The 24,454-nt window shown below is 35.5% G+C and overlaps 1 protein-coding gene across 3 annotated transcripts in view; it reads right to left on the bottom strand.

Annotated features, from left to right (window-relative positions):
- The window catches only part of LOC138705936 (haloacid dehalogenase-like hydrolase domain-containing protein 2), a 139,993-nt gene extending 116,062 nt beyond the window's left edge, over positions 1-23,931 (bottom strand). Inside the window, exons 1-8 of one of the 3 annotated variants that reach the window (XR_011333864.1) lie at positions 23,634-23,931; positions 23,399-23,537; positions 22,703-22,866; positions 21,115-21,325; positions 16,402-16,586; positions 5,864-5,901; positions 4,606-5,549; positions 1,451-3,494 (exon numbers count right to left, since the gene is read on the bottom strand). Coding sequence is in view for 1 of the 3 variants with exons in the window: in XM_069834733.1 (XP_069690834.1) it covers positions 16,404-16,586; positions 21,115-21,325; positions 22,703-22,866; positions 23,399-23,537; positions 23,634-23,737 (801 nt within the window). In the remaining 2 variants the exon portion in view is untranslated. Of the gene's footprint in view, positions 1-1,450; positions 3,495-4,605; positions 5,550-5,863; positions 5,907-16,401; positions 16,587-21,114; positions 21,326-22,702; positions 22,867-23,398; positions 23,538-23,633 lie in introns of those variants that run through there. The other 2 variants (XR_011333863.1, XM_069834733.1) reach the window with 2 other exon arrangements.
- Positions 23,932-24,454: the final 523 nt, after the last annotated feature.

Here is a 24,454-nt window from a genome sequence, read left to right as displayed (position 1 = left end):
ATCGGTCCCTATCCTGTGCAAGATTAATCCAGTCTCTATCATCATATCCCACCTCCCTCAAATCCATTTTAATATTATCCTCCCATCTACGTCTCGGCCTCCCCAAAGGTCTTTTTCCCTCCAGTCTCCCAACTAACTCTATATGCATTTCTGGATTCGCCCATACGTGCTACATGCCCTGCCCATCTCAAACGTCTGGATTTAATGTTCCTAATTATGTCAGGTGAAGAATACAATGCGTGCAGTTCTGCGTTGTGTAACTTTCTTCATTGTCCTGTAAGTTCATCCCGCTTAGCCCCAAATATTTTCCTCTACTGAATAAATTGTGTCTACAATAGATGAGTGTTTTTTTTTTATCTTATGAGCATATAATAAAGGTACAGAAACAAGTCAAATGCTTCAAATATCTTAGGGCAGAATCTTGATAGAGAAGGCCAGAACACAAACAGTAAATGCATTCACTTTATCAGAATTCTTAAAATATGTGATCTGGAGAAATAAATAATTATATGAGCACAGAAAGCAGAACTGGAATACCAGTAGAGTGAAAAGTAACCGAACATGTTTAGATACCTTTGTTGCAGATGACATGTAACCATTTACACAAAACTATCTCCAAAGTACTTCCCTTGGGCAGTGACACTTCTGCCAGCATCCATACCACTTCTTGAAACATTCCTGCAGCCCATCTTTGGTCACTTGCCGCACAACATGAGTCACATGACACAAACCACCATCTGTTGATTAGAGATTTGACCCTTTAAAATAGGTAGAAATCTGCTGGAGCAAGCTCTGGAGAATATGGTGGCTGCGGAAGGACAGGTATTTTATATTGTGTGAGGAATTCGCTCACCAAGAGTGACCGATGTGCTGGAGCACTGTCATGGTGAAGAACCCAATTCTTCCTCGTCACAAATTGGGTCTTTTTCGTCGAACTGCATCACGAAAATGCCGAAGAACTGCAACATATGTCTCCTTACTGACGGTTCGACCATCAGGAATGAACTCGGAATGTAGGCCTACGAGACCCTTGGTATTGAAGAACACTTCAAGCATTACTTTCCCCTTTGATCGGTAGGCACAAAATCTTTTTTGCTGGAGTGAGCCTGGAGATTTCCATTTTGAAAACTACTGCTTTGGCTGCGAATCATAAAGGAAACACTATTTCCCAGATAAAAGCAGACGAAAAAAACTGAGTTCTAAATGTCCAGTGTAAATGAGTAGAAAAATGTTGTCCCATGGACAGTATTTGATATCCCAAAATCAAGAACTTGTAGCACATGAGTTGTATGACCTTTGTTTTCCTTATTTGTAATGACCTAATGAGGAATCACACTACAGAAAGCTTGTGAACGAATTCATGTTCACTTTGCATATCGAAATAAATATCCTGTCATAATACAGTATGAGCTATGTAGAGAGGAATGAAATAAAACAAAAATATCCGTCATTTGGAAAATAATAAAATATGTAACAATTCTTCTACAATATTACTTAATCTACATTTATTATATGCCGAAAATAATCATAAAGCTATTTGGCATGGAATTAATGTAAAATGTAGTAGCTTATGTGCAACTCGGAAAACAAAGGATCAACTAATCCCACAACAACTGATCTATTAAAATAATGTGATTTACAAATTTCCCTTACAATCTACAATCCTCAACCAGAATTATAAAACATTCAACTGTACTATGATTAAGACAGAAAATATAAGAAAATAAGAATACATTTCAAAAAATCTAAAATTAAAACTCAAGGCAGTGGTTCCCAAAATGTTTGAACCCCATTCGAAAATATAAATCCCGTAAAACCGAAAACAAAGACAGTTTTACTCAAAATCAATTATATTACAAAAAAAAAAAAAAAAAAAAAAACGACAAAAATAGAAGTATAGCATGCAAAAATGACACGAAATAGTAGGTATATTAATGTTATTTCTAGCACTTCGAACTATTACTGCTGTGGCACTGCAATAATACAAGATAGCTTAAAAGTCGCTTTCCTCAATATTCATTCTTATACATATATACAGATGTCATAAATTGAACAAACGAATAGCTGGTGTCATAGGACAATTCTTTTTTTTGAAGAAACGATTACAAGTGAACAATATCTTCAAATGTTAGAAGATGTGATTATTCCTGAACTTTAAAACAGCCGATATGCAGTTGATATGGTAAGAGGATGGAGCACCACCTCATTTTGGTGTAAGAGTGAGGGACTTCTTGAACCAGCAACTCCATGAATGGAATTGGCACAACAGAATGGCTACCCATCATGCAACCTGACACCATGTGATTTTTCGCTGTGAGGTATCCTGAAAAATGATGTTTTTGCTCAGAAACTAGAGGACCTGCATCAGTTACGACAGATGATCAGTCATTTGTGAAAATCGATGAAAGTCGTCAGTTACGTTCTGTCATCTGTAAATCAGTGTCTAAACATTGTGAATTGCGTATCGATAAACAGGGCATTCATTTTTAACAATATCTGTAAAGGAATGTATAATCAAATGTAAACTGAATATAATTAAATGTAAGAAAATGTGTGGGGAAAGTGACTTTTCACCCACTCTGTAGTTCAATACAAATCGAAAATGAGTTTGTTTTTACAGACACGTAATTAAGTTTGCACAGTTTTAAACAGCAGTGACATTTTCGAGTATTTTCCGGAAAAACTCTAAGCAATTACAACAGCCGCAGATCAGTTCTGAATAAATTTTTAGACAATTGCGTTCAATTGGCTGAAAGTAAAATATATATGTGACGGAAAGGCTCACTGAAATACATACTTACTGATGGAATATTGAAAGTAGACCTTTTCGCAGAGCGCAGACCAGTCTTGGATCAAAGGAATGCAATAATACCTCGAGCTACCAAAAGAAGCTTTTAAAATTCTGATAACATTTGCAACCTAGTATTTATGCAGTCTATGATTGCCTTCAAAACAAAAGTGAGTTTAGAGTTGAAAAGGTATATCCTGAAAAACATGCCCATTTATCACATTAATAAAATTATTTTTACATACAACTACATATGAGCAAATGCTGGGTAACTTTCGGTGCTGGACCCCGGAATCATTTCACCGGCATTATCACCTTCATCTCATTCAGATGCTAAATAACCTAAGCTGTTGATAAAGCATCGTAAAATAACCTAGTAAAATAAAAAAAAAAACATACAACTACTGAAACATTTTTTTTATTTTTATGTTTAACATTGTTTATGTTTTACAAAATAAATGTTAATAAGGCATTTTTGTATTATTTTGTAAATCATCCCATGACCCCCCAGGGAGTCGCAATCCAGACTTTGGGAACCACTGCTTTAAGCAAATAAATACTCACTACAGTAGTTTATAACACACAGCAAACATCTCTTATACTTGTAATTTCATAGCAAATACTGAACTCAAAATATATAGGATGGACGTGAAATAACCTTGCAAATTGAAAGGAACGATATGGTACAATGAAATGAATGGAAAACCTTGCGACGGTCGTCGGTGGTCGTCGTTGTTGCCCACGACGCCTTTCCTTGCCTTCGGCTGCCAGCTCCGTCATATATGGAAAGTAGCTCAAGGAAGCACGTTGATGTAAATAATTAAAGATGTACACTAATTAATTTGGGCGCCAGCCTCCTCGAGATTACTCCGGTAGAGTATGAGGTCCCAGGTCAGCTGCAAAACGGTCAGGACATGGGGTTTGGGAGACGTGCTCGTAGGTTGAAATGATGTGGGCGCACACCAGAAGTTGTTGGTAAGAACTATGAGAACGTTTATTATTATTATTAAGTGTTCGTTTCAGATTTAGCAGAAATGCGCGTCCAAGTGTATAATATGCTGCTCTCTTAATGACAAGTTGGTCGACTAACTTCTGGATTCACGTAATTATATGTTTTGTACTAAAAACACCGGTAATATAACGGAGAGTTGATAACGTGATGACAATTTATTCCTAATGTAATAATAATGATGAGAAAAGAATTTAGACTTATAATAATGATACAACACACGACTTCTTACTAAACCCACTAAAAAATTCTAAGTCCGTAAATTGTTATCCTTCCAAGTTAGGTTCGCCGAGAATATGTGGAGTGCGTTCTCTCCGCACACTTTGTATATGCCTTCTGTTCATCTGCCAAATCTACTCTCTACTTTCAACCACCAAACATACAATTTCGCCCTCCTATCTATAAATCACGTGTCTCTATTAAGAATCCTGATTGGCCATGATTACTCTTACGTCACTTAAGACGCGCTCTTCAAAAATTGCTCATTACTAGATTCTCCCCTACTTCCGGCATTCTGACAATTCTCTGACATATACCAGATCATCTCTTTTTCGAACCTGGCTTGGCGTCATCTTGCTGACCACCCGCAGGCAAAGTCCACACATTCCCTCATCGGTCAAATCTACGCCTGGACACATGTTTCCTGTCCGCGTAGCGTCGCTTCGGCCTTCCTGTCCACCTGTTACTTCTGCCTCACATTCTGGACCTTTCTTACACGCCCCACACTTACTATCCATATAAGAATATTAATACGAAATACTAATCTAATGAAAAAACCTCCTTATCCTATACGAGGAACCGTCTCAACCTATATTACGTTTTGTGATTAAATGCATAGTTAATTAGAAAATTAAGTTCGAAGTTTCAGCAGTCTTGACACCAATGCCGTGAACACACGCTTCTCGTGATACAGACATAAGAGGTCAATGAACTCAGTAACTCGATGTCTCGCTAGATGAGCTGGCACTGTTGCAACCAACTCACAGCGTGCAATTAATTGGATTTAGAGGTTTTTTAAATTAAATTTACACGAAAGCTGTCCACAATATTGAAATACGCCAGAGGGATAAATTATTCTGTATTCATTTTCCTATTAATATGGACAAAAATCACGATCCTGCTCGCAATAGTTACCAAATAAGAGGTTGTTAAACATTTAAGAAAAAACATTTTTTTTTTCTGAAAAAATATCGACTTTCCACCAATATGATATAGTTTTTTTGTTACATACAACATGAGCTATTCTGAAAATATGCAAGGCTATTTCAGTTCCACCCTGTATTTCCATTTACTTGTTAGAACAATACAACGTCCTCAATACACGTAATAATTGTGAATTACTACACTGCTCAACTCTCAAGTTGGATATTGACAGCAGTTAGAGTCGAAAATTACCATAAGCTGTCTTGAAAGACGATGATTTTAATGAAAATTCAACAAACAGTATCAAATTTCTCATCCAAGTTAGCTGTTATACACACGTTATAGTGACCAGAAGAATCTGGCTGTATCACGAAATTTCTTCACATCTTCTTTCATGCTGTCATAAGCCAACTCTCGAATATATAAATATATAAAACAGTTAATGAAACAACTCATATACACTATAAACTGCAACAAAACAATCACATTCGTGATACAAACAAAACATGGAATCCATGTATGTCAAATACTGTAACTGCGATTCTGATGTGTGACATTAGGACGACTCAACCAGTAGTGAAGAAGCAAACCATCCTGCAGTATGGCGATCTGTGTAAAAGATATCCAGTCACCAATCACAAAGCCACAACCAGTAAAGACAATTTTATCAGTAATAATTTAAAAAAAAATTGAGTACATTCTACTATACTAGTCTTACAAAGACTTCTGACAAATGAAATTTTGGGGAAATCATGTTCATTTATTTTTCTTTAAAAATTCTGTATTATGTACTGATTTCTCTGTTACAATCTTCAAAACATTTATTTTATTGTAGACCACAAGACTGAAAGAATTCAATTAAAGGAATTACATAGATGAAAATTATTGGGCAAAGATATTATGGTTATGCTCAATATAATTACCTGAGAACTACGGGAAAAGCTTTCGAAAAGAGGGGCTTCTAAACTGGAAAAAAGAGGAAAACAATTAGGCATACTGAAAATATCTAATACTATATAATACAATATCCATTGGAATATGTATTATATGTCTTTCTCCTGTTAAACTTTAATGAAGATAAGACGAATCATATAATACACAAATACAGGTCAAAGCGGATAAAAGCCATAAAAACATCACACCACATACACTTTAACCATGAACGTCTAAACCAACAACTAACACCGAAATACACACCATATTCCGTGTGATATAGTGTTAAAAATTGTGTAACCAAGATGTACAATATCCATATATAAATATATACATATGATCATACACAGGATGTTTCTGGGCTAGTGTTACAAACTTTCAGGGATGATGGGGAAGGGCACATGTATCAATTTGAGATAAGGAACCCTGGTCCGGAAATGACTGAGTCGAAAGTTACAAGCAAAAATAGTTTTGTGAAAATGAAATAATTTTATTCTTCTGTACACCTTATTTATGTGTATTTATCTGTACATCTTGCACATAATGTATTCATCTGACGTTGTTTACATTGTCTACTTACAATATTCCATTCAGAGCACTCTCTGAGGGGTGAGGACAGGAAACTACACTAAAGCAATGCAGATAACATAATGTGTAATGGACATGGTCGGTCCTGATTTGCACGTCTGTAGACAGCAGTGTATGTGGACAAGTTGCAGTGTCCAGTTGATCAGTCCTAGTCAAATGGAGGAGTACATGAGAACTGAAATTGCAGACCTGATTTTCGAATACGGATTTATTTTTTATTTTATTAGGTTATTTTACGACGCTTTATCAACATCTCAGGTTATTTAGCGTCTGAATGATATGAAGGTGATAAATGCCGGTGACATGAGTCCGGGGTCCAACACCGAAAGTTACCCAGCATTTGCTCATATTGAGTTGAGGGAAAACCCCGGAAAAAACCTCAACCAGGTAACTTGCCCCGACCGGGAATCGAACCCGGGCCACCTGGTTTCGCGGCTAGACGCTCTAACCGTTACTCCACAGGTGTGGACTCGAATACGGATGAGCCAATGGAAACAGTAGACAAGCTCACAGATTGGCCCATACCATCCTTGCATGACTGTTCCAAAGGTTAAGGGAAGGAGGGCATGTGGTGCGAAATTACAATTCCATTTCCACACAACTATTTTTGCTTATAACTTTCGACTCAGTCATTTCTGGACCAGGGTTCCTTATCCCAAATTGATACATGTGCCCTTCCTCAACATCCATGAAACCCTGTATAGGGCTTTTTTGTATTAGAAATAAACGCAAAAAGAGACTTAGTGATGGACTAAGAAGTGTATGCAGATTTAATCGCAAAATTTGGCTGTTTCTGAGATAAATTTTCATTTACCAATAAATGCAAAGAAAAAAACTTTTAAATTGTATTTATTTTACAAATATATTACTAAATTGTAGTTATGATTTATGGGAATATCCGCTACAAGAGAATCAGGACAAGCAGGCAAACAAATCTATAACAGCTGGCTTTCCTAATCCTTCTGCAGGTATAAAGTGACCAGTCTGGCGACTATTAACACACATTTTATAAGGAACGTGTCATTTTGATGAGGGAGAAAGGAATGTAGTAATCAATAAAAGTTCAGGCGACCATTAAAACATTTCGAAGCAAGAGGTAAGAAAAAAGGAATTTGAAACCTGGGTCAGGAAAAGGTAGGAAAGACAACTTTAGTATATTCCTGCCCATGATGAGAAGAATTCATGAAATTAGTGTTTCCTTCTCGAAATTCGGTTTTCGAAAAATGGTTTATTGCGAGTGAAAAATAATATATTAATATGTAAACAGTATATAACGGAACAGGCGTGATTCGTGAAAAAACCATGTGGGTAATTCCATGCCCATTTTCAAAATTATTCAAACTGTATCATGTGATACACCTATGAAATCCTCAAACTCTCTACTTTCGGATATGAATACCGCTTTTGCATGGGAAAATGGATATTGAAATTGTAGTGGAAGTAATTTATATTGCAAAAGTTCACAAAAATGCATTAAGTTTAATTGATCATATAATACTTAGGAATTATGATTTAATAACTGGACCAAGTTCAAAGGAACTTTAAAACTTTCCTTCTCATTAGACTGTCCGTTTGAATCAAAGATCTTCTGGACTGAAATTCCAGTTATTGATATCCAAAGCTCACTTTACTGCATCATGTTCGGAACGAAATTGCATTTTTTCTCTATAGAAAGTAATCTAAAATTATATAAACGATTTTTTCAATTTCTTTTTTTTTTTTTCATTTAGAAGCACTTTTTGTGAATTGAAAGTGTGTCCTGTCCAAAACGAAAATTCTGCATTGATTTTCCAGACAGAGTAATTGTGTCGTACTTATTTATTTAAATGAAGCAATATAAATAGGATTATATTAATGCTGCAATGATATCACTTCTCATCTTCCCTTATCCACCACTTGTTCATTCAAGGTACGCAGTGTTCAAGTAAACATGGCAGGATCAATAGTCGACTGGCTTGTTTCCAACATGTCATTATCGAAACCAATGAACAAATCCAAAGAAACTTGCATTGAAAGAGGAATGGGAGGAGAAATACTTTTGTTGTGAGTTAATTATGTATCTATCATGAATTCATTTATGCATTATGTTCTGCCCAAGGGTAGGTCTTTCACTGCAGCATTCTCTTGTGACAAAGCAACAGTTGTTACATTTAAGGAAAATTCGTAATTGTGCTGATGGTGAAAACGTGGTGATAAAGGTAGATTTCGCGGAAAACTATATATAGAGTTCAGTATCAAAATGAGGTATAAAGTGCGCACTGGATATCAGATCAAATTTCAAATTTCACGACTGTAATGTGGCTAAATGACAGAAAGTAAATTACGCCATGGTATCGAACTATTTATCTCATGATAAGCTTGCAGTATCTTTATTCATTGGCTATTTAATCACAGACCTTTAATTCAAAATAATAGAGAAACATTAAAACATTTCATTTCTTCTCAGATGGAGCTGTCTCACAATACAAACAGCGGTTTAATTTTATGTACAAGTATTTGACAATCATAAACTCTATACACATTAACTGGATATGGAGCTTTTTTGGTGACCATCGCAAGAGTGCTGTAGATGGTGTGGGGGAATGGTGAAGAGACAAACAACTACCACTATTCTGAAGACGCATGTGCTAGACTTGCATTATCAGAAACCAAAGAAATAAATATTATGCTTATCACCGAGAAAGAGGTCAATGGCAATGCAAATGACATCTCTTAGCTTGCTGTGGGAAAATGTGAGATGAATACCTTCGACACATGAATTACATTATAGGAATAGGTCATAGGAGAAGGTATTGTACTGTATAAACACATCTATTCAATGCAAAAACATGAATATTTGGTATTTGAAGTAATGTTAAGTAGGTTAATAACTGAAAAATGACCTTTTAAATAAAATAAACCATAACAGTTACAATGAATTTAGTCTCAAAATTTGAAAATAATACAGTATACAAATTGATTACTGTATGACGGAGTCGAGCTATTGAAAGTAATTGAAATTAATACGTCAATGATATTTGTTAACAAAAGTATTGCTTAAAATTGTACACACCTGAGACAGGTTTCACATTGTTAGTGTAATCTATATGTACTCGTAATATTATAACAGCATGTTAAAAAATACATACAATTTTATAACTTTTATAAGGGCATTTTCGGACATCATGTCCAGAACGAATTTTTCTCGTCATGTTGGAACGCACATTTCATTTATTTTCTGGCGAAGTTTTTGGCATAAAACTCCCAAAAAGTGTTAAAATAAACCTTGAAGAATGAGTAACATCCCATATTTTTTCACTTGAGAAATCTTAAATAATTCGCAAAGATTTAGGGTTTTCAAAAAATGGAAATAAGTGTGCAAATCAAGCTTTCAGGTATAACTCCCTGTAAAGTTGATTTGAATAATTTCGAAGGAAAAATTGTTCCGGGGCCGGGCATCGAACCTGGGACCTTTGGTTAAACATACCAACGCTCTACCAACTGAGCTACCTAGGAACTCTACCAGACACAGATCCAATTTTTCCCTCTGTATCCACAGACCTCAAAGTGGGCTGACAACCGTCAAGCAACCAACATTGAGTGCACACTAACTCTGTGTGACTTAAATTGTGGTTTTCTGTTAACGAACAGTGACATGTATTATGCAAATCAAGCTTTCAGGTATAAATCCCTGTAAAGTTGATTTGAATAATTTCGAAGGAAAAATTGTTCCGGGGCATCATGTCCGGAACAAAAGTTTGATCCCAATTTTCGTGTCTCAATCGAAAGAGGACAGATTGAAGAACATCTGCCACGTTTCTTCCTCGAAAAGCTTTACAGTAGTTAATATGAGTTTAACACTGCATTTTTGGATTGCAACCAGTATAAATGTGTAACTTCGTAAATGTTTTAAATTATAGCTCTATTTAAGGATGGAAAGTCACATAGAAGAACATACAATCTATGCTGGTACGAAACAATCACTGCTGTATTCATGTCAGATTTAAATTATAGTCCAAATTTCAAGTTTTACAGAAATGGATACTGCATAAAGTCAAAATGAAGCAAAAATCTAGCATCACTTTTATCTCTCAATAAGAGTACTTGTAGAGATCATTCAGCATTGAAATTTCCACATGGACAAAAAATAGCCGACAAATCTTGCCTGCAGCCCTTCATCAGGAAATCAGAGCTTAACTGTGAGGAAGGTATAAGAAAATGCAGCTAATTTTAGATCTATTACATAAATCGATTGGAAATATTGCTCATTAACATGTATAGAATAAGGGGAAGTAATTACTCTCCTAACAAATTTTTATAACATTAAGTAATTTTAGTACAACATAATTTCAACGTACCTACAAATCACCGCTGTTGCAATTAATACCACAAAAACCACCACTATCAATGTCACATCACCTCACTAAACGCTGTGAAAATTATTTAGAACTGAAGAGAGAGTAGGAATTGATGACTAACAAGAAACTGTATTTGATCAGTATGCAAATACTGATTCAAATATTATATATTCAGTAACACTTCAGATTCAACCCTAGCCATTCAAAACATAACAGTATTATTTTAAGGATATCACAAGGAAGACTGGGAGCAAGGTGGGAGAGGCTGTTATTAACAGTAATTGACTACTCACTTTCCTATGGAAAAATTAAGTAATCACTGTAAATGGACATCAACAAAAATTCAAAAACCGAGGTCTCACAGTAAGGTAGAAATGGAAAAGATGTGCAACTGACCAAATATAACTTCGAACATAACAAGGAAATAAACTATGACAGCTTTTAGACTAAGTACAGACCATGATTGCAGGGCGAAATTTCTGCGTCAAAATTAAATTTTAAAGTCTCCAATATGCTTATTATATGAAATGCATTAAGAAATGGACCAAGACTACATACTATTCCTTCCTCAACATCTAATGCAATTTGAACTCGAGAATCTTCCTTATGTCAACCAGTCTAAAGTACAATTTAATGCATCTCCAAGTGATACAGTTATTGTAAATATTTCCATCACCCAGTGATAAAAGTTAAATCACTGGACACATCCATAAAAAAAAGTACTGAATTCTGGTACCGAATGTCCTGTTTGTCATTATGACAGTAACATTATGAATAAACTTGAAAAATAATATGTGTTTAATATAAAGCTTTTAAATATTCCCATGTACTGTATTTTATTTGTGGCATTCATGTAAAAAAATGTACCATTCTTTTTGATAATCATGCAATGAATACAATACAAATGATATATTATAGTGAAAGTAATACATCATAACTGTGTTCAAATTTCACATATTTTAACAAATAAAGCATGAAAGAAGTTAGGGAAATGAAACATCACGAAATGCAAGAGCAACTAAAAAACGTAATTCTCACTTATTTGTAAATTTCTACATATGACCCATTAGTAGGGTTGCCAACTTCTTTGAAGAAAATATAGGAGACTAAGGAATCGACAAAATTTCACACAGAAAATTTACAAATTATTCGGTTCAGTTACTAAAAACATCTTCATTCTATACCTTCACAGCTAGGTTTAAATTAAGAGTATTTTGAGACAGATTTTATCTCGCGTAATAGTTGAATTAGACTACAGTTTGCATTCTGATTTAAATCATCGTCATTCAAGGGATAATAAAATGTTTAGAATAATAATTTTTATATAAATACGGGAGGGTTGGCAACCCTACCCATTAGTGACACGACAATGGAATTCTTTCCCATGAATGGAATTATCTACTTCAGAAGAGTAGGGGCTGCCAGACAATAACTACTTTCAAGAAAAGGCTAAACGATTTCTTACTGATGCAGACAAATTGAAGTTACAATTATAATCATGATTGAGTTTAATAATTTAATTATATTTAGGTATGACATTATTATTATTAAATTATTTTATTGGTGTGTTGGGGAGATAAAATGAATTGTTATTGTATTATATTCATTATGTTTCGTTTATAGCAATGTAATAATTTTGTATCATACTAGCTGAGTGGAAGAGAAGGCTGAATGGCCTTGACTGTGCCAGTTAAAATAAAATAAAATAAAATAAAATAAAATAATAATAATAATAATAATAATAATAATTATTATTATTATTATTATTATTATTATTATTATTATTATCCAATCTGAAATCTTGCCATGTTTTTATCAACATGTCTATCATTACCATAATAATATCATCACAGAAGTGGACTTGAAGTTGGGAAATCAGACACTTTAGGTTTTTAAATTACAACCACAAAAAGAAAACCCATGGAGTGACATTGAGAGAATGTGGTAGTCACACACTAGGTCTATTGCATCCGATCCAATGACCTGGAAATTTATTGAGATTCTCAATTCCGCAGACTCTAATATGGGAAATCCCATCCTGTTCAAAGAATAAGCTGGACTGCATATCAACTAGGCCTACTTGAGGACACATAAACTGTTCCACCACGTCAACGAGTCCAATCCTAACATCCACACGTCCAATGTGAACACCAGTTCGTGTATCCCCAAATGTAGCTGACCTGCAACTCAACACATTATTTCAACAGGATGGGGCTCGCTCACATTGGACTCTGCAGATTTAAGGATCTATGAATAACATTACTTCCATGTCGCTTGAAAAGATACAATGGCTCCACTTTATGGCCACCACATTTACCTGTTATCACTCCATTGCATTTCTTTTTGTGGAGATATGTTAAGAACTGTATGCATATCAACTGTCTGACTTCCTAACTTTGTATGTTCGCAGCTGTGATGTAAATGCAACAGTAACAATGAACATGTTGAAAATAACATGACAAAAAATTGATTCCAGGTTGGACACTGTCAGTGCCACTAATGAGTCCAACACAAAGATTTACTAATAAATTGTAATTGAACTTTTTTAGTTGCTCTTGCATTTCGTGCTGTTTCACTTCTCCAACTTTCCCACTTTATGTTTTATAATATAGGAGGTCTAAACAAAACATAGTGTGCATACTATGTGACACTATGTTTAATTTGCTGACTGATATTTAATATAAACATATTTTTCTACATATTTTTAAATTATATTTGTTTAATTTCTTATATCTTTATATAACTAGATACGAATAATATGATATGAGAATATTCTATGGTCAGAATTGATTCTGTAATGATAAATGGATATATTTGTCCAAGTTCCTTGTTCTCTAAGCGAAAGTAAGATATGTTTCAACATACCAGTGCGCAGTTCATTTCTCGGTCTCTATGTTGCTTACACATAACAAAAATATTCTTCCATTATTTCTATCGCCCACAATTCAGACTTGCTTCGTATTCTGAATTTGTAAGAGCTAAGTTAAGGAGTTACTAACTAGTAAGGAAATATGTTGTTTCATACAGTCAGTTGTGAAAACAATTATGCATAAAAACTAAAGTGAATTATCAGGATTTAATCTGCGAAATCTTCAGAATCCACAAGGCTATAATCTCAAGAACTGCAATAAATCAGAAAATGCCTCAAAGTTTTTGTCAACCTAAAAACATGTGACCTAAGTATGCACAGAGAGTAGCAAACTTAGATGACTAAGAAAGGTGTATATAAAGGACGAAGTTCATACAAAGGCTCCTTTCTCCACTTTAAGATTAGTGAGTTAGGTTTCTGGTGTAAAAAAAGGAAAGACAGTTACAAATTTCTCACAAAAGTGCAATGCAATTGCTGCAGCAAACACAAAAAATTCTCTAAAAATGGTGACATGAAGGTACTTATAAAAAATGGAGCCATTTACTCTTTTTCATAAATGACCTGCAATAGAGGTTTACTACTAAAAAATAAATGGATACTTAGATCCAATTTAATCTCAGATTTTCATGAGGCAATGGTTGCTCATTTAAAAACTGGTTATCGAACAGTAATATTAATTGTCTAAAGGAAGGTATTTAGAATAGTCATGAATAACGCAAAGTATCCTTCTGTTATTGTAAATGAAATTCCGAACTCATCATTCAGAAAATATGATATTCAGTAAACATGTGCAGTAAAGAATTCGATGTTGTCAGCATCCTATTGGATACATTAAGATTAAATTGATGACGAAAATGACGAAGGTGATGACCACTTAGCCACTCCACATACTGATATGTTTCCAGTTATTGAATATTAATATAGTATTATTATTATTATTATTATTATTATTATCAATTACATTCATGGTACTTGTAATAAACAAGTTTAAGCAAAGCACACGAATCTAAAATAAATATGCTTTCAGAGGAGCTGCTAGTAAGTTTGCAACATTGCACTGCTTCTACATTAGGTGAGGTCAAAAAAGATTTAGATATATGATATGATATATAAATGTCCAATCCGTTAATCAATAAATCAGATAAGTACTGAAATGCAAAAAACAAATAACTACCATCAAGCATTTAGCTTGAAATTCAAAAAACCTAATTACCGGTATTTCCACTGTGAAATTAATATTCTTGAAGTACATAAATGGAAATTTTCTAATAATCCTTAATGTTGCTGACATCACATATCTTTACCACTGTTAATAGTTTAAAAATTTATAAAGCATATAAACCACTGTTTAGTACTTCATTGTACTGACTACTACGAGGCGCATCCAGAAAGTAAGTTTCCCTATTTAAAAAAAAAAAAAGAACACACACTTTCAGGAAAACATTTATTAGCAACAGGTACAGCAATGTTTCAGCTATTTTTCAACATAGCCACCATCAGAATTGAGACACTTGTCGTATCGTGGGATCAACTTTTGTATCCCTCTGTGGTAGAACTCTGCCGCCTGTGAATGGAACCAGTGTGTGACAGACGTCTTCAGCTCTTCGTCGTTACCGAAACGCTCACCGGAGGATAGGAATTTCTTGAGGTGCAAGAAAACGTGAAAATCGCTGGGAGCAAGATCAGGACTGTAGGGTGGATGATCAAACAACTCCCAGCCAAATTCCGTCAAAACAGCTGCTGTGCGCCGAGCCGTATGTGGACGAGCATTGTCATGGAGGAGCACAACACCTGCAGTAAGCAATCCACGCCTCTTGTTTTGAATGGCACGTCGCAATTTTCGCAGTGTTTCACAGTAACGGTCAGCATTCACTGTTTCACCTCTTGGAAGGAAGTCAATGAGCAGAATGCCCTTCCTGTCCCAGAACACCGTGCACATCACTTTCCGTACCGACAGCGTCTGCTTGAATTTCGTCCTGACCGAGATCCACTATGCCGCCAATGCATTGACTGCTGCTTGGTTTCCGGGGTGAAGTGCGAAATCCAAGTCTCATCGCCCGTGACGATCCTGTCGAGGAACTCGTCGCCGTCATCGTGATACCGTTGCAGAAATGTCAGTGCTGCTCCTAAACGTTGCATTTTGTGTTCGGATGTCAGGTTTTTCGGCACCCACTTTTTTGAACAGCAGGTGCTTAGTGACAATCCATGCAACAAGGATCGTGATATCTGCGGAAAATGGCTGCTCAGCTCCGTAATCGTGAAGCGACGGTTCTCCATGATGCACTGCCGCACCAGCTCAACACTATCATCATTGATGAGGGACGGTCGCCCACTGCGCTCTTCATCATGGACACTTGACGACCTTCGGAAAACTGCCTACACCAGCGACGCACCATCTGTTTACTCATGATGTTCTGCCCATAGACCTGACAGAGCTACCGATGAATTTCAATTGGCGCACTGCTTTGTGCATTAAAGAACTTTATCACCGACCGAACCTCGCAGGCGGCGGGAGAAGGAATAAAAGCTTCCATTTCGGACCACTGCTGCCACGCTATTGGCACCAGGCGGGACCTGTCTGGCTGGCATATGATTGATACGTCATAGATCTGTTACGCATGCGCAATTGACACGGCTAATTACGTTTACTTTCAAGGGGAAAAAATCGGGAAACTTACTTTCTGGATGAGCCTCGTACTTCATGACAAGTGTAAGATACTGTATTTGAACTCACCACTAGCAGCCTCCAGGATTGGCATGCTCCTTTAGGATAAGGTCCACAGCATCAGCAAAGTTTGGACACACTGCTGCAGGAGCTGGAGAGATGCGTGACTCATCCCCAGGCCGGTACTTGCCAGTCTGTACCAGAAATCCACGCATTCCCAGTGCCTGTGCTCCACCAATATCATCTCGAACATCCTAAAGAATGATCCCAACAGCCACTGTCAATTACATCCATGGTAAGTTTTACAGCAAATTAAAATATGTTTTGTAAGGAAGCAAAAACTTCATGTTTATATTTCACTGTAAACCAATTTACATACAATGAGTTGTAAAGAAAGAATACCGGTAATTAATGAATTAACCCATCGACAACAAAACTAACTTGTTCAGTTCCAATACTGAGCTCTTGTCAGTGAAGTCAATGACTCTTTTCAATCAGCTGAACTGAGACTAATATTTTCTATTGATGTATATATTTTTGCATCTTGTAAATGTGTCCTGCTAGACCAGGGCTGGGCACCGGGAGCAAATCCAGACTCTAAATGGCAACGTTTAATATTCATCCATCACGCCATCAATGCTGTGCAGTGTTAGGCAGGAAAGAAAGGGGTTGAAGAGAAGTCATATGGCTCCCCGTGAGAGAGTACAATCTGCTCTTGGTGCCCAGCTCTGTGCTAGACATAGAAGTTCATCAGTAACAGCTTTTGATTCAGTAGGCTTCAACTCCTCCAATTTGCTATGATATGCATCCATAAATTTCATGTGATATTCGAAGCCAAGATTTGAGAAGTGAGTAACCGCAAGCCTGGACATAATTTTGCATTTTTTTGTCTTCATTCATGTACACATACACCTTCTACAGGCAGTAAACTACTCGATGTAGCCAATGGCATCATGAAGTCCTCATTTGAGAGAATTAGAACAGTGGGCTCCTAGACCTCAGAATTTATATCACACAAGCAAATTTGATTACAAACATGTAGGCCTAAATAATGAGAATCACACACACATACTGGAACTTAATTGGTACTAAATTTATTTTATACACGTTATTTAATTTCTTTCAAAATATATTTAATTATGTAACTCAGTTTCACTACTAGCAAACCACTTGACAAGGGTACGAACCAAACTCTGCCTAACTCTCTTGCACTAATTGGAAAATAGACCTACTACTTAGAAAGAGTCCCTTCAGTTAAGCTTGTAGTACATGAGCAGTTCAACAAATGTATATGGCTGATGGACTCAATTACTAAATTTGAAAGCAGAAAGGACTGTGAGACATTTTCTTTTAGAGTGTAAACTCATAAGACAGTACATGATAAATACATTTCAGAATCTATCATACCAAAGAAATGGAAGACTTTAATTTAACACAGTGTAAAAAGTACTGAATCTCATACAGAAACTAAGCTGGAATAACAATGTTAAGGTATTCAGGCGCAAAAGAGGCGGAGGAGGGGGGGGGGAAGAGATTGACGAATGAGGCTTTCTGAAAACTCAATCTCCAAACTAATGTAATCTAATCCAGTTCAATTCAATAAAATAACCGCAGCATTAGCCATTCTATAATCCAAATAAATTCAATAAAATATAAAATAATAATCATATCATTCAAACTTATATTTCCGCAAGAATTGTTTATGTAGATTATCACAAATATAGATTAGACTGTTCACTGTAACAATTCGGTCAAACGCATTCTAACAATGAAGAGAAGTTGAGGAAAAATCTACATCCATAAACTATGGTAAATTCGTCAAAACTAGAGGAGAAGATTGCTTATTTTCTGCTCAAGTTTCATATTTATTATTTTTCAACATCCTCTCTAAAACCCTTTAACACTAGTCTAATAATGAGTTAATTTCAATCCATTGTCTTTTCTTTTTAATTCTGCAATTTGCAATCCTCAGACCTAAAGAGTGTGTGCTTGCAGGATCCTCAGGTACACATGCTGTATGTGTACAATCCACCAGAATGTTCAATTGCTTCTGGAAAGTGTTCATATGAAAGGAACTTACCATGATCTGATTAAACTAACAACTTGTGACAAACATAACAGAATTTGCATGCTACATCTTTGTGAAAAGTGCCCTAGCAATCTTGTCCTAAAAGAATACATCCAACAACAATTCCCAGATGACTTTGATCCTGATGAACCAATCCAGTATAGACAATGGGTAGCAACAGACAGAGTAAATATGGTTGTTGAAGTACTTTCTCTGAATTTTGTGATTTACTAATACAGAAAATTGAGAAACTCATTCCACATTCATTTATAGCAAACGCATAGTCTTCTTACTTGGAAATGTTAGAAGATAAGCTGGATAATGAATCAGCTATCATTGTATTGATTTGTAATTTAAGACGAGGCCCAAGGGTTTCATTGGAACACAAGTAGCTGTACACTTCATGTTGTTTGTTTAGTCAACTGTCCGAAGACAGGTCTGAATCTCACAAGTGATACCAAAAAAAAAAAACCACCACTAATGAGGCAACCTACAAACAACTTACATTATAAATAAACGGTGAAAACATAGGTCTTAAATGTGAAGTAGACCTGAGTATTTAATAGAATACAATGGTACATATGAAATCACAAGTAGAATGGGTTAAAATGTTAGACATTAGCAGTAAAATCTATATGAAGCTGTATATCCACTTCTGTTCGTTACACCATCAATTTGTACCAGCTCACTGAACTGATACTATTTTGTAAATGCAATCTTCATGCTGTACCTGTTACATAATTTTACAATCAAACGGATTTGTTTTTAAGATCACACGTCTTTAGACGTTCCTATATGCTACCTTTCTCTACACAGTTCTATTTTATATAGATTAGAATGATTAATTATATTTTAAGAAATTTTATCCTTTTACATATAGATTTTAAAGTCTTTCATCTTTCTTGTAATATACCACTGCAGCATGAAGTGTAGAAGTCTGACTAGTGTAATTTGTAGCTAGTCGGCAATGTATACAAAGGAGGGGGAAAGGAATTGGCTACCCTACTCCATTACCTCCTGAAAAATCACACTGCCTTTCGAAATTCACACCAGACATTTTGGTAAAGCGATTTAACTTACAAGATATGTATTAACAAGACCACTACAGGCATATAATATATGTATAGGCTATTATATACACATACACGTGATGCAGAGACCATTAAGTTTGAGAACAACCAATTGTTTACTGATTTATGGTTCATAAATGCAATTCATATATTCTAGAATTGACATTTATAAAAAATTACTGAATGTGTTTTAGTACAATGACCCAAACAATATCATGAATAAATAATTGCTGCAGTGTTGAGAAGAACCAATGGTTGTTACTGATTTATGGATTATATAAATGCAATTCATATACAGTGAAACCTCTCCTTACGGACACCCCCAAGATACGGACAGATTTTTATGTCCCAACTGAAATAACATAGAAATAATGATAAATTTAACTCTCGTTTACGGACACTCTCAAACACGAACACAGACAGTTGTTTCACAGTCCTAAAGCTTGCTTTACCTCCTGACTACAGACAGAACTTGGATTTCAAGACTTAATATATTACAAAAATGGAAAATTTAGTTTTGAGAACTGTACAGAAATTTCTTAACATGAAAGAAGACAATAAGAGTTTCGTAGGCTACCACTAGCCCAGCCAGTTCCCCTTGTTAGCTGGAAGCAGGTGGATAAACAAAGACATAAAATTTAATCTGTCTGATAGGTCCAACGTTTCCGCGATCGTGAAATAGTATTTGGCACATGATAGGGTTAGTAGGATTATTCTCTTCGCTTCAATCAGTTGTTCTGTTTCGAGAGACATGGCACCTAAACGTAAAGGATAAGCTGAAAACTGTAAATTGCAGTACTGCATAACTGTAGACCTAGAATAAAATTGCATGGCACAGTACTGTATTTTCCTTTTTCGGTCTTATCTACTGTAGTTCAAAGTTGCAACAAATTTACTGTAGTACAGTAGATTGTATTTAGAATTAAACTACAGTAATAGGCTACATTTCATTTAAAGCGTGAAGGGATACATAATGCATATTATAAATTTACTTTAGATTGGGGAGACTTCCTCCTAATAAAGGACATCTTCCAGATGCAGACAGATTGTTACGTCTGTATTCTAGAACTGACATTTATAAAAAAAATTACCGAATGTGTTTTATACAATGACTCAAATGACTTCATGAATAAATAGCTGTTGCTGTGCCATAAGCTAAATGAACAAATTTAAAACACTGTCAACAACTTATACTGAAAATTATTTTATGCCTAGAAGATGAAGGACGAAAGATTGCTGTAAAAAATTTTAATGAATGGATAAAATAAGCCTAGAATCACTCCAAGAAACAAGTGTTAAAATTGTAACTGGCTATAAGGCCTAAGGTGTTTGTTTTGTTGTATCTGTGATGTGGAGTTGGTGGTAGTGGTGATGAGTATTACAGGATTTGAATATACAGTAATTAATTCATGGCATCCAATGAAAGTTGGTATTAATACTCACATGAATGCAGCCATGGTACTGCTTAAAATTAATACCGGTACGAGTTATAATGCTGCAACTTAACAGTTCATCATACAACATTATTTCTATTGATGCTTCAACAGAAAACGAACTATAGCCTATTCATATTAGTTCATACTTCAGAAGATTGTACACTTTACAATGAATAAGTTACTGCCAAACAATAACAGGTCCACTTACGTCTCCAATCATCACCGCATGTGCTGGGTCTATACCTCCAAGTGCACTTTCAAAGAAAGCACGTGATGGTTTGCCTACAATTTCACTGGAGCAATCAGACGCATATTCAAGTCCCTTCACAAACGGACCTGGTCCAAGAGCAAGGCCATCAGATCGTTTGTAGTAGCGTCCATAATGGATTGCTATTAATGGTGCTCCAGTCAACAGCAATCTGTAGCACAACAGAAACTATACATCAAAATATGAACTTTCTAATTTGCCAGTTAAGAACAAATAAGATATCAGAAATGCATTTAATAATTTTACACGTTTTCTCATTAGGCCTATGTACTTTACTGACGAATATTTCATGGTTTGTTTGTTTTAAGGAATATATAGAGAAATCAGTCGAATCAAAATTTATCTCATCATGGCCACTTTTGTTCGGAAATATTTTCAAATCAACTTTGCGATATTTCTTCACAACTGTGTTGCCACATTAAGGTAAAAATGTATTTACGTACTTGACGTCTAATCGAGTCATAAGTACCATAAACAAAAGAAAAATTGAGAGCCAACACTTTTTTCGCACTGAAATAAGAGTGGAAAGTTGTAAAAATAGTGGCCGGCAGAAAAGTGTGGGCAAGCGGGATCACTATCGAGGTGAAAGAGTAGGCACAAGGAAGGGGCAGCACATGCACATACATCTCATTTCCGTGCATTTCCTTACTCTCTTCCACGTTATTCAGTAAGCATCTTTTATGGAGAGGGCTGGTCTTTGCCATCCACTTTTCTTTGGTAACGCTACTGTAAAGATTTACTAGCTTTGCTTCATAAGAAAACATATTCATCACAAACCATATGCTACATAAAAAAACCGAAATACCAATTCAATATTGTGGTACTACTTCTATAAAACAGAATATCACAAAAATAAAGAATTCTGAACACAGAACAAAGATGAAAATGATAGAGGTCTCTTTTGTGACAGTCAGGATTCTAATCCACCAGCCCCAAATTGCGGTCTTTCTTAAATATCTGAAAATAAAGTGGAGACTACAAAGAACGCCTGTTGAATACAAATGGAAGTAGGCCTATGTCATTAGTGAATAACGTACGGTATCTGCTGCATGGAGACATACTAACAACATATGAAACGTAAAAGGAAACTTTTAGTTACGAGACTGAACTCCTAGTCTCCTATCTATCCTTGTCAATAAAACAGAGCTACTTTTCATTGTCAATTGGTCAAATTATCGCTAATCTAAGTCAACACTCCTTACCTATCCTCGTCACAGAAAGTGGACCTATTTGTCACAGGTAGTGGGGCTAAGGCATCCCGGGGTTACTTGTCATAGGAAGTGGGGCTATTAAACTCGCCAGAGATAACAGGGCTAATTGTCATAGACAGTAGGATTACTTGTCACTAATTTATCTCATCAAACTTTACCTTGCTTTGTTACCCACAATGGGGCTACTTTCACAGATAGTGGGTTAATTTTCAATAATTTATGTACTGACCAAACCTTATTTAATCTTGTCACTGACAGTAAGGCTACAGACTTTAGTTAGAAAAATAAAGTAGCCTATTAATTCGGATCCGACATACCTGAAAGCTTTATTAAGGTCCAAATAGTTAAACTTATCCGGAGCAAGACCAATCACAACAGCATTTTGCTCATTTTCACCACATTCAGTAAGACCAGAGAAATCTTCTAACGCTGCATCATCCACCAACAACATCGGTCGTAAATTGCGAGATCTCAACAGATCCTGTGTAAAATAAAAACCCTTGCATATAATATATCACATTTAGACCTACCATTCTAAGAACAAACAACGCTAGTATTATATAACTCAACATGACCAGCAGTCCTTTAAATTCTGGGAGTTTCTTTTCTTCGTGAAACGTCCATGTAAGGATTATTCATCAGTACTTTCCAGAAATAAACTATCAAGTCTGAATGTTTTGTTTTTAATTAGGCCTAAATGAATTACTATTTTCATAAAGCTATAACGAATGAACGTTGAAGGAAATTACTAATGCAATTTAACCAGTGAATTAAATGATAGTTAGGAAGTTGTGAGATGCTGTCACTTTGTCAGTAGCCAAGAGGGCTTTATTATAGCTCTCTTGGTACGAACATTAACACAAATTCTGGTATTACAGGATCACTAAGAAATTCAGTCAGGTTCATAAACTGTATGTAAATAAGTTTTCACTTCTAGGAATAGAAGTGATCTATGCCTACTACCAATGTCACTTAATCATGAAAATGACGTAAAAGTTAACGATGGTCCATACTTGCGCTGCCCACAGTGAACTCCATATTTCTTCCTGTTGCAACTCAAAACCTAGGCGAATAAGTCTCTCGTACAGGCAACGTCTGGATTCTTTAGTCGTGTTTGTTACGAACTTAATGGGAATTTTTGAATCTCTTAATCTGAAACAATTTTTAAATTGATAGAAATTTTCACCGGTACACATTTCGGATTCCCCAGATTTCTAACCTGCTGACATAGCATATTATATTAATTACCTTTTAAGAGCCTGTACAGCACCCGGTAAAGCTGTGTCTTCTACATGTAATGTTCCACTTAAATCTATTAATACAGTCTTTATTTGTACTGTTCCTGCAGCCATACGTAGCACTTTTCTAAAAACAGTAATTCTCCCCGTTTTACAAGTCTACTTCAAAAAAAAGAGACGGGATAATATGGAACAGCGCAGCCAACTACGGAATTTACATAACCACACTTCACATAACGTACTCGAACGTAACCTATGATGAGGTCGTAGGACACAATGTTTGTGACCATGATGTGACGTACAGCAGACCGTAATCCTATCATTAGATTTTCGAAAAAGCGCCAGATTTTGAATCTCTTTCTCATAATATAGTTTTATATCAATGGTTGTGCTAACAATTTTAATTTTGGAGCAGTGGAATAGTATTTAACCCATTTAACCAAAGTAGGCAATCCACCTTCCTTGTGTCCTACATTATTAAAATTATGAGAATAGGTACTTTTAAAGACAATTTTTTTCCAGATATTGGTATACAATGTTAATAAACCTACTGTTACTTAGGTACTAATTTGCATACGTTTAATTTTTCATTTATGCACCACTCTGACACAAAATAAAGGAGATGAAGCTAAAACTATGGTACACAGACTAATCAACATTCCTATGAGCCAACAAGAAAGGAAGAAAATAATACACACTGTCAATGTCAAATACATAGCACAGAAAAATGGATAGGCCTACAACCCCAACATAATTGACATCATAAGAAAGACTAAACACAAAGAAACGCAATGCAAATATAAGAACACAATAAATATCGGAACATCACGC

This window comes from Periplaneta americana, chromosome 9 (genome assembly GCF_040183065.1).
Source record: "Periplaneta americana isolate PAMFEO1 chromosome 9, P.americana_PAMFEO1_priV1, whole genome shotgun sequence".
In the NCBI taxonomy this organism is placed as follows: domain Eukaryota; kingdom Metazoa; phylum Arthropoda; class Insecta; order Blattodea; family Blattidae; genus Periplaneta; species Periplaneta americana.
Note: the sequence above shows the minus strand (reverse complement) of the source record. Positions and strands in the feature narration are given on the sequence as shown.